The sequence below is a fragment of the Trichosurus vulpecula genome, chromosome 3, assembly GCF_011100635.1.
Source record: "Trichosurus vulpecula isolate mTriVul1 chromosome 3, mTriVul1.pri, whole genome shotgun sequence".
Classification (NCBI taxonomy): Eukaryota; Metazoa; Chordata; class Mammalia; order Diprotodontia; family Phalangeridae; genus Trichosurus; species Trichosurus vulpecula.
The window spans coordinates 37517594-37529738 of NC_050575.1; the positions used below are offsets into that span (position 1 = coordinate 37517594).

Sequence of the window (12145 nt, forward strand, 5' to 3'; positions counted from 1 at the left end):
AATGGCAAACCAGTCCAGCATCTTTGCCAAGAAAATCCCATTGACAGTCACAAAGAGTTGAACATGACTGAATGACTGCACAACAAATGAACTTAATATATGCTTATTGAATTGAATCTGTTCACTTAAATGGAAAAAAAAATATGGCACTGCAAAGTCAGTCGTCCAAAGCCACAATGGTAGGCAGAGGAAGAGGATCCTGGTCTTCATTACTAAATCAGTATTACAAATCTATAGTGTTTGTACTTATAGTGAAAGTTCACAAAAGATATGTTGGTACCTTTTCTTGGCATATATTTCTCCACTATGGTCACCTAGGTACAGAAAAAGATGCCTGAAGAAGAGTGAATTGTTTTCCATACTTTTCTGCAGTTTCTAAAACCCAAAGCAAACACATCTGGGAAAAAGTTTTATGTCCTTCCTGGAGGATGATGATGGTGATTTGTGGGCAGGTGGGAGAGAGTGGTAGGGATTCTACTTGCCCTCTGATTAAAAATAGATTTGGTAGGACTCATAAATGTATGTCATCTTCATTACTATGTTATGAGAGGAAATAAATTATTTACCTCTAAGCAAAACTGGTGTCATGTGGGGATTTATAAAATTTTTTCTCTTTACTTTATGCCCTTTTTAATAACTTAGAGCAAAGTGCTATCTATTGCTCTCCTGCATAATGTTCTTGAGTGAATATGTAGTATTTGAGACCTAAATCATTAGAAATATCTCTGCTTGATATAATGGAGAGAGAAGAGCATTGCTGGTCTGGGAGAAGTTCTATTTCTTTCTGATTGAAGATCAGATCTGGTTAGGCTTGGCTTACTATCTATTAAAGAATCAGGCAGTAGGAGTAACATTAGTTTAGAGCTCCGGGAAAATGCTCCTAATTACTATTTTTAAAAAAAGGGATAAAGATGGACAAGTAAATAACTGATTTTGTACACTCTGTATTTCTGTATCCTATGAGAAACTTTTCAAAGAAGGTCAGATGATTTTTCTTCTATAGGACACAGAAGAGTATACAAGTTATACTGTCTTTTGATATTTTTAAAAATGTAGTTGACTTAGAAAATATCTTACACGCTCACACAATTCTCACTGGTTATATCCAAGTTGCCTTATTCCTGGCTAGCCATACTCATTCCCATCTCATCCCACATGACAAGTATCTATCCAGCCAAAGCCAATGCCAATAGGTTCATTTGAAATTACATGAAGCTACTGCTATTTTCTGACAAGCAGGTTATCATTTTCAAGAACTAAAAGAGATAATGTGTGCAAACCCATCTGTAGAACATCTAGCACTATATAAACATGCGCTATTATTATCGTGTTCTTCTTAACTTAGAGAACTTTGCAAATTCAAATTTCATTTTAAAATTCTTTTATTTTAAATTATCATGGTTTTATTAAATATTTCTCATTCCTGCTAAATACAAAGAAAATCTAGTTAAAATTAATAAAAGATTACCTATCACATTCCATGGCTTAGTGTATTTTAGGTTCAGGCCATACATGCTAATTTACATGAGACAGACAACAAACACAGTAGACAGAAATTTTTTCCACACGTATATATATTTTAACCAAGTCTAGCTCATTGTTATCCACTGCAATTCTTAATAATAACAGTAGTGACAATAAACAGCCTTGTGAAAGCACATTAAAAATAAGACAATCCTCAAACATGTTCTTAAGACCCTATGCTATATTCCTGTGTGAGTGTGTGACTAAAACATGATTCCTTCATGAATGTGACCTTACTGATATAACTCTTCATAAGGCATCTTTTGCACAACTGCCTCTTTGTGCATATGCTTAATTCCCTTTAATGCTATCAAAGGTTATGTGTAAGCGCTGAGAAAAGACTGTATTCTTATGTCTACACAGTAATCATAGCTTCTTCTTAAATCTGCACTTTTTTCATTGATTCAGAAACATATTCAATATTAAAATATGCAGGTATTTGAAATCTTGACCTAACACAGTGGATTTAGATTTGTACAATATTTGCCTTGCTAAGTTTTGATTCTAAAGCAGGCAGTATGGGAAGACATGTCCAGCTCAGCTGCACTATGTTTCTATGTTGGTTCCTCAGTATAGAAACACCTTAAAAGAAATTGGAACAAAAGAAATAGTTCCAAAGTATGCTCTAAGCCTTTAGCCACCCATTGGTAAAAGTCTGTGGTTAATACATTTGGATAAATAACCCAAACTCAGCAGCAAAGTGGTTAAACATTTGTGATTTGATTTTATCTCAGCTTGGTATGTCGTTGAAGTGTCCCACTTCTAACAACTGTTTGTTAAGTGAAGGCTTTAGTGTTTACATAGTGTTGAATGAAGCAGCCTGGTCACCAGATGTGATTGCTTCCCCAGACTGAAGCTTTCAATCAGATCACCGTCCTAATGGTCCCCGCTCCAACCTTCTTCCTCAGGACGTCCACCAACCTTTCCAACCTGGAATGGGGGGAGGGGAATGAGAGGAGAAAAAGGGAATTAGTGTTAGGAATGTACTGGCTGAAAGGGCCAGTGTTTGCACTGGACCAAGCTGTCCTGGTGGTCATGTCAAGAAACAAAGCATTATTGTAAGGGAGACACACGGGTACAGAATGCCAACAACTTGAGAAAAACTTTAACTGATAGCCTAGATGAAAGCAGAAGTAGTTCAATTCTGACTCTATCTCGTGAAATATCAAAGATTTCCAGGGATACACTATAATACAACTGGCTATGCAGGAATATAATTTGCAGATGACTCATTATTTAACACTAATAAATTAAATGCTGACAGCTCCCTCACTGGAGTTTTGGCTGTACTGTAGCACCTATTAAGACAAGTGTCTATTTTAGCACCCATGGAAGTACTGGAAATCTTGCACCTGTTACTTAGCTCATAAGGTCCTTTGTGTTTAGCATATTACATAGCAGTTCAATTGCCGTAATATAGTTAACTTTTCTTCATTTAAAAATAGACAGTGATGGCACCGGACCATTTAATAACCAGAATGAGTGCACTGGTGTGACCAGGAGCACAACCTTTAAGTCCCATCAATGTGCAAATTGTATAAAGTGATTTGTGAGTAGTACAGTTAGAATTCCCAAATTAAATAAAACATTTTTATTCTAAACTGCTGCCCAAAAGCTAGGAATCATACACGTGTTCCTACATTGTATAGTCAACAAAAATAAAAGATGTAGTCAGTTTACGAGACCATTCTTTAGATGTTATTTAGGCAACTCATTAGGAAGGCAATCATGTTCTTGTGTACTTGATGGGAGTTTTCCTTTTGCATAGGCTATTAATTAGTAGTATAGTAGTATAGGCTATTAATTAGATTTCTTCTTTGGGAGAGAGAGATTCTTTGCTAAAAGCATAAAACCTAGACTCAAAATCCCTTTTGATGTTACACAGAGAAATCTTTCTTTAAAAGTGCAAAATTTGCCCAGAAGTTTTCATTTACACTCTTTTTTCCCCCTCAAGGACTTTCCTTGCAACACATTCCAGTTTGCTCCATGGTTTGTCTCCTTTTTACGGGATCCATGCATGGAGGTTCTTTCACAAATAAACACATAGCACAAAGTGAGACACTGAAGGAATGAAGGTATTCTCTGTGCCATGTATGTTGGTTGGATTAGATCGTGTGGATGTTTTTGGGGAGAGTGAATCTAGTCACTTGCTTATAACTCTGAAAATTAACCCAAAGTTAATCAAGCAATTTATTTTACAGGCTGTGTTATGTCAAATAAAATGACTGAACTCTAAGCAGCAAAAGTCTTTGCTTTGAAGAACATAATGAAAATCTTAAAGAAAAGCACAGTGCTATTTTTGACATGCATGAGGAGTATCCTACAAGTAACCTTAAAATTATCAAAGTAGCCTTCAACAAATGGCAAACATAGCAGCAGCAGCTAGGAGATTCATTGGAAAATTCATTATATTCACAGATTAGGAAGCATTAGTTAGATTTCCCACAGAGATAAATCCAATGCTTTGCCTTTATATATCAGAAGGTATACACTTTGGATATTAGCACCCATATCACTACAAATATCTCACAATAGATAGTAAAGCTTCACTAATTAGGGCTGATTGAGAGACAAGGTGTGGAACAATATGAATGAGGGAACCCTGAATATTTTAATATTCTGTTCTATCATTTTTACTACTTCTCAAAGAAATTGCTAATAAAATGTTTTCAAATAGAGATCTTACTATGTCTGCTTTAATAGTTATATGACATAATTAATAGCACTCCATACAATATATTAAAGTACCTAAAAACAGTTTGTTCTTTTAAATAGGTTAAATATATTCTCCCACGATATTGTGTACATGATTAACTTGCCTCAACAGATCCTTCTATCACTGAGCAAAAGTACCGGTCAGTTATTACAAATTCAGAATCAGAAGAGTCTTAATTAGTGAAATTTGACTAGATCATACATACTTCCTTCATTACTTCTTTCAGATTGACCCATGTTGTCTCAGGCTCTTTCTTAATCATTATAACACCTTTCTCTTTAGAATAATCTTGCTGAGATAAGGGGTTAGTAAAAGGTACTTGTGTATCATGTTTTGCAGTGTCTGGTATTTCAACAAGTACCAGAACAACAACATTCTCAATTTATCCTGGTTGAATGATTTGTGAAAATTTGATCTCAGAAATGAGAAAAATGTCAGTTACTTAGCATCATAAAACCCTACTGACTCTTGAAACACAATTAAGCTACTATCGCTGGAAAGGATGGAAGAGACCCAGGCAAACATGGGATGCGCCAACAGGAAGCTAAGTAGTTGTGACTCATATATCTACTGTCTATCCAAGTAGCTTACATGACCAGCCCTCCAGGCCAGTTCGATTAAGCAAATCATTAATACTTTTAAAAAAGTGATACAGCTCCTGGGGCAGCAAGGTGGTGCAATGGGTAGAGCACTGGCCATGGAATCAGGAGGACCTAAGTTCAAATGTGACCCCAAACATTTACTATCTGTGTGATCCTGGGTAAATCACTTAACCCTGATTGTGTCCTCTCTGCCCCCCCCCAAAATGATATATCTCCTTTCAAAAGGCTCCAAGTATTTTATAAATTACCTCACTATGATCTCCACAGTTACCTCAATGAGAGAGAAGGTAATAATCCCCATTTTAATGGTAGGAAAATAGGCACAGAAAATTAACTTATATTGTCACTGTCATCTCATCAGTGGGGCAAACAATGACTTATCTATGCCTTCTTATAAAAATCAGTTCTTATTTATGTCATTCCTTACATCCTATACCCAGCATATTGTGGGCCTTCCTTGAGATTTCTTGACTTTATATAGATACTAGTGGAGGAGGCACATTATCCATTTTATCATGGCTTATTGTGATTACATGAACAGTCTATGTCCTCTTCTAGTCATACTTTGATCTAATGGTCAATGTCATTTTGTTTGCTCATTTTTACCACCTTATTTCCTGAAGTGCGACTTTGTCTTAGGGCCAGATTCTGTACGCTTCTGGAGGGAATGATTGGCCTTACTTGGTCCTGATATGTATTACCTGGGATCCTGTCATTGCTTCCTTCAGGTATCGAGAACTATGTTCTTTGAGGATTTCAGGAGCAGCTCAGGCCAGGGAACTGCAAACTTTCAGTGCCCTAAGCACTGCCCTTCTACTCAGAGCTTTATAAGATCCCAACTCTGATTTGGGGTCTGGCACTTAGTCAAATCTCTAGTAGATAGCTGCTGGCTCCAGTTCCTATGTGACAATGCTTTGCCGAGACTGAACAGCAGGTTTATCTCTGGTTTGAGTTATGAATAGTTCTTTCTGGTGGGATGTCCTCTCCAGTACCCACAGGCTTCTAACAGTCTCTCTGTGCTGACTAGGCCTGCAAAAAGGCACTCACTGTAGTTTCTCTGTGCATTTCTTGATTAATACTTGGTCTAGTGTTTTTCTTCAGGCTTTGCTGGAGTAGTTGGCTATAATGGGCTGGGCTGTTCACTCCTCCTACTCCATCATCTTTACCTGTCTCTCAACCCTTTAATTTTGTTCTTCTAGCACAGTCTCAAAGAGGAAGCCAAATACCTTGGGTCATGGAAATAATGAGGTTTATAGATTATTGTTCAAATTTAGGGTAATTTAGGATAAATTTAGGGTGAAGTAACTTAGAACCAACAGCCACACTTCACAAAATCAGATTAGAACAGGAAGGAACTTGGGATCAATTTGTTAATAAAATATGGAAGAACCATTCTTTGTCCATTCATTCAAACCTTTCTCTCCTCTGACACTGCCACCACCCTAGTAAAGGCCCTCATCATTTCAAGCCTGGACTACTGTAACAGCCAGCTGGTGGGTCTGCCTATCCCCACTCCAGTCCATACTCCATTCAGTCACCAAAGTGAAGATCTGACTACATCAACACCCTACTCAGTAAACTCCAGTGCCTTGTTTATATTGAGTTGTTTGTTTGTTGTGTCTCCCATTAGATTGTGAGCTCCTCAAGGACAGGGACTGTCTTTTACCTTTCTTTGTATCCCTACTTCTTAGCAGAGTAACTAGCATATAGGGGGCACTTAATAAATGCTTATTGATCAGCTTTCTCATTCACTTATAATTAGTGTGTATGTTTTTTTACTTTGCATAATAAAGATCTTTTCAAATTTTTAATATTTTTATATTTATTAGTTAATTGAATGACATTATCTTGTTACAGTAATGTACCACAATTTAATTACCAAATATTGTTGGATATTTAGGTTGCTTCTAACTTTTTATAATCACATATAATTATGCTATTAAAAACTTTGAAGATACAGACCTTTTATTTTTAAAATTTTCTTATTTTTTAAAAATAATTTTATTTTAAAAATATTTTTATATCACCCTAATTTCTCTTTTCTTTCCCCCTCCCATTTAGCCATCTCCTATCACAAATAGGGGATCACATATTTTTCCTTTTAAAGGAAAAAAATGAAAAAAAATATAAAAAAATCAGCATAATCAATTAATTCATTAAAAAGTCTGAAAATATGAGATGCATCACTCTCATTGAGCTCTCAACGCTGCAAAAGAGTTGTATGGGGGCATCTTCTCAAATTCCTGCTTTAGAGTCAGGCTCGTTCTTTGGAATTTTGCTTTTGTTTGTGGCTCTTCTTTCTTTTTACATTGTTATAGTCATGTATATTGTTTTCTTGGTTCAGCTTACTTTACTTCAAATCAGTTTGTTTAGACTTTTATTTTCTCTGTATTCATCATATTAGTAGTTATATCCCATTAAATTCATGTACCATGGTTTGTTTATCCATTTCCCAACTGATGTGTATCCACTTTGTTTTAATCCTTTGCTAACAAAATATGTTCTGTTATACTTGGTGTATATGGGGTATACATCAAATGACCTCCTTGGGGTATTAGCCTAGTGGTGGAATCTCAATGTTTGCACATTTTTAGCCACTTCTTTGGAAAATTCCAAGTTGCTTTTCAAAATAACTATAGCAATTCACAGCTTCTCCAATAATTTGCTATTGTGCATATCTTCCTGTAACTCCTCCAGCACTGACTATTCTCAGCAGTCTGTGAGGTGAAAGTTCAGAATTATTTTGATTTGTATTTCTATTATGGTGGGTTATTTGGAACATTCTTTGACAACTTATCTATTAGGGAATGACTTATTTACTATATATTTGCTAGTTGCCTTATGGTCTTGTTTTTTTCTTAACACTTTTAGGAAATATTCTCAACAATGGATTATTACATCAAGGGTATTATTTTTCTTTTAGCATTTTATAATTTATCAATTCCATCAGCAATGAATGGGTATGCCTGTTTCTCTACAACAGAATTATCAAACATGTGGCCCATGGAGGAAAGTCAATAATATTAAAATACAATTGGGAGATTTAGCAAAATCTGATGCTAATATGTGGTTTTCTAAGTCAATCCCTGTGGACCAGAAGGATTCTTACCTATGGTTTAGTGGCCCCTGTTTCTGTCTGGGTTTGATACCACTGCTCTATCATATCACCATGACTAAATTTTGTTACTTGTAATTATTTTTGCAAAATAATAAGCTTGAAGTGATACCTCCAGGTTCCTTTAATTTGTATCATTTAAAGCACTAGTGAGATTGAGCATTTTTCAAAATTATTATTAATAATGTAAAGTTCCTATTTTTAAAAAAATTACTTCTACTTCCTATTGGACAAGCAATCTTTGGGAAAATTGGAAAGCAGTCAGACAGAAACTAGGTTTAGACCAAAAACTTATACCACATGCTATAATAAGCTTGACATTGATATGTGACCTAAGTATTTTAAATCATACAATAAAATATTAGAAGATAACTAGATTAGGTACCTTTCATAACTATTACCTGGGGAGAATTCCTAATCAAATAACTATAAAGGTAATCACAAAGCTCAAATGGATTATTTGATTATGCGAAATTTAAAAAAAAAACTTTTGCACAAACAAAATCAATACAACAAAGGTAAGAAGGGAAGCTTTCAATTGGGGAAAATCTTGGCATCAAATATTTCAAAATGTCTCTGATAAGCATCTGATCCTCAATATATATAAGGAATATACAAATATATAAGACCAAAAGTTATTCCCCAATGAATAAGTAGTTAAAACATACAATTTCAAACTATTAACAATCATATGAAAGGTTGATCCAGTTTCAAATCAAAACACCTCTGATGTTTTACCTCAAATGCAGCAAATAAGAAGTTACGACAAATGATTGGGATAATCAACACTGTAACTAATACAAGACTGGTGGAATTGTGAATTGGTACAACCATTCTGAAAATGATTTGGAATTATGCTAAAGTGACTAAAATGTCCATACTGTATGACCCATAAATATCAGTTCTAAACATATACCCCAAATGAAAGCAATAATAAAAAGCAACATGTCATATATATAAGAATATTTACAGCAGCAATTTTAAGTAGCAAGGAACTAGAAGCAAAACATATGGCCACCGATCAGATAATGGCTAACTAAAATGTAGTACATGAATATGATGAAGTAATATTACTGAAGTAATATTAATGAAATGATGAATCTGATATATATACACAAACATATATATGTATATATATTTATACACATATATATAAGCATGGGAAGACTTATATGAACTGATACAAAGTAAAGTAAGCAGAACAGGAAAAGATTATACACAATGACTACAACTATGTAAATGGAAACAACACGAACCAAATAAATGAAATGCTAGGAACATTTAATGAGAAAGTTTGGCCCAAGAAGAGATATGAGAAAGCTCCTATTCTTTGCAGAGGAAGGAGATTATGAATGGGAAATGCTACATACAATGCTGGACCTGGTTAATGTGTTGGTTAGTTTTTTTTTCCTCTTTTTTTTTCTGTTATAAGTGAAGGTTCTTGTGGTGGGGGAGGGGAACGAATTTACAATCTTTATATCCTTTAACCATTTTCCTATTAAAGATTAGAAGTCTGATACACACACACACATGTTGTATAGCTTTTTAAAATGTAGTTAAGAATATCTACCTTGGCAATATATTCTCCAGTCCACTTGAAGTGATTATAGAGTATGTATCTTTGTTAGACAGAAGCATTTTCTGTGGGGCTAGGCAGACTCCTTGGTTCCTTGCCAGGCATGCAGTAAACTCTTCTGTTTCCACAGTAAACAGAACTTACTGATATTTGGTAACTGAGAGTGAGGAGGAATCTTATCAGAGAGATTTTCCTTCTCTTTAGCCATTAAGAGTGAGGCTCCACTTTTGGGGGGCCTTTTTTCTGCAAGATACCATTTTCTGCTGGGGTAGGGGGACACACACAGGGTTTTCAAAGTCACAACTCAAAGTAGATAAATTTCTTTTTTTTTTTGCAGGGGGGAAGGCAGGGCAATTGAGGTTAAGTGACTTGCCCAAGGTCACACAGCTAGTAAATGTGTCAAGTGTCTGAGGCTGAATTTGAACTCAGGTCCTCCTGACTCCAAGGCCAGTGCTCTACTTACTGCACCACCTAGCTGCCCCAGTAGATTGATTTCTTAAAGATTTATTATATATATGTATATATATATTCTTGATTAAAAATAACTGGGAGTGACAAAGAATTTACATCTCAAATATTTTCCTGAAATCATCAATTGTTCCTTTATTACTGACTAAAACTCTTTATCCTCAAGAGATGCAGTGAACAGAAATTTGAAATATAATCTTCTTCATGGTCTTACCCCTTTGATCCATTCATTGCCTCATTCATAGCTTTGAGTTGTATGCACTTGTTACTGGATATTCGTTTAGATAGACCACTGAACTTTTTCTATGAGCAACAAAGCTTCATTTTTCTAACACAAGTAACACAAATTGATAAGTAACACAAATCTATGCACAGTAATCTGAGCTTGAGAGTTTACAATGCATACTTAGCATTGCCATGGTAAAAGATTTGGAGGCCTATTGGTGATAAGCTTTTCCATACTTGGCTAGGATGGTCCCTAAAGAGCAGATACAGTCTGTTTCTGGCACTTCCTGAATGTCTTTCCAACCTGATGGAACTTGTCAGAGCTCAAGAACACAGGAATACCTCAACACTGGGATGAGGTTCTATAGCAGAACCTGAAAAACTCATTTTCTTAATACAAGTAATCTTCCAGTGATAGAATACAATAATCTTTGAAGAATAAGGTTTGTAGGTCACCCAAAGGACCAAATAACCCAGTGTAGAAGATTTATGCGATGATATGAATAACAGCCATAGTGATGATGGAAAGTTGTTGATGGGTTGCAATCTTACCCTTACATTGATGAAATTAGTAGCTATCAAAGTATGAAGCAAACCATGCAGAGATTTTATTTAAAAATTACCTCTGAGACAACAGTGCCAAAATGGAAAATAACTGAATCAAACAAAAGGCCTAAAACCCAAATGTGGGGGAAAAAAAGGAGTTTCTGAGTTTGGGATTTCATTAAGTTTACACAAAAGTGCCTATTTCAAATACACATATTTCCTGTGTGCTGGAAAGACCTAGAACGACGGATGTACAGAGAAAATAGCAGTTCTGACCAAATTCCTTTTATATTTGAATTCTGATTTCCATGACACTGGCAATGTAATTTCTTATCTTTAATATCCATGTACTCCACAGCTAATACTTTTCAAGCACTACAGCAGAATTGAAATTAAATTATACATATCTTTCTTTTATGTATTAAAGCTTTTATATTAAGGATTAATGGGTCCTGTTCTCCCCAGTGGCTAAATCCCACCATGGTAGTAAGTTAGATGCTTAGGGAAACCCATTAACTCTTTCAGGGTACTAGAGCATGATAGTGAACTACAGGAGGTAATTCTGGCACTCAGAAGAAACCAGTTCACCAGTTCCTAAGGCCACAGAATATGGCACTGGATCAACAATATTTGTAGACTTCTGCATTCCAGAGAATCTATAAAATTTAGCAGCAATGGGAATAAGAAATAACATCTTGCTTTTAGGTCATGTGACCAACAAGATGGCAGACTAGATTTTTTTCCCAAGTCACCATTACCTCTGAACCCACTCCCATCTAATCCCTCAAGGGGAAATTATGCACCCAATGTAGAATTACAGCTGAATGCACAGAAAAAAAAAAAAGAAACCCCTAACTATATCAAAGCCTTGACAAGTAACACTGAAAAATATTAATTGTTAAGTTGCTCAGTATCCTTTTCCCATCAGCCTTCATGACATAGGACACACAAATCAGCAGAAACTGACCTATAGGCTTGTGTCTGGGACCCACACTGGATTCTTTTCTGTTGCAGATTCTGACGGTCTAACATATACCCTGTCCACTACCAACCCACAAGATATACATTGATTCTGTTTAGTCACACGGCAGGGGTTGCATGCTGCCTTATTACTGGGTTGGTCCTTAGGCCCACTCTTGTTGTATAGAGTCATTCTGGAGCACCCTATCCACCCTTGCCCAGTCCTGAAAAAAGGGCAGATATTGATTGAACCCACCGGAAAAGGAAAGGATGAAAGCTAAGGGAAGAACCGGGACACAGGATTATTGTTAGTGGCTACGCCGCATGTGGAGAAAAAGATATTGAAATCCAGATGGGGTTACTTCTGTCTCCTGAGAAGATGCTTCCAGCAGGGACCGAGGGTGGCGAAACAT

At 35.8% G+C, this 12145-nt stretch overlaps 1 protein-coding gene across 1 annotated transcript in view; it reads right to left on the reverse strand.

Moving 5' to 3' along the window:
• Nucleotides 1–1406: 1406 nt before the first annotated feature.
• MIPOL1 (mirror-image polydactyly 1) overlaps nucleotides 1407–12145 on the reverse strand; it is a 508657-nt gene continuing 497918 nt past the window's right edge. The window contains exon 16 of the mRNA XM_036752890.1: nucleotides 1407–2454. Coding sequence (XP_036608785.1) covers nucleotides 2388–2454 — 67 coding nt within the window. The 3' untranslated portion in view covers nucleotides 1407–2387. The remainder of the gene's footprint in view (nucleotides 2455–12145) is intronic.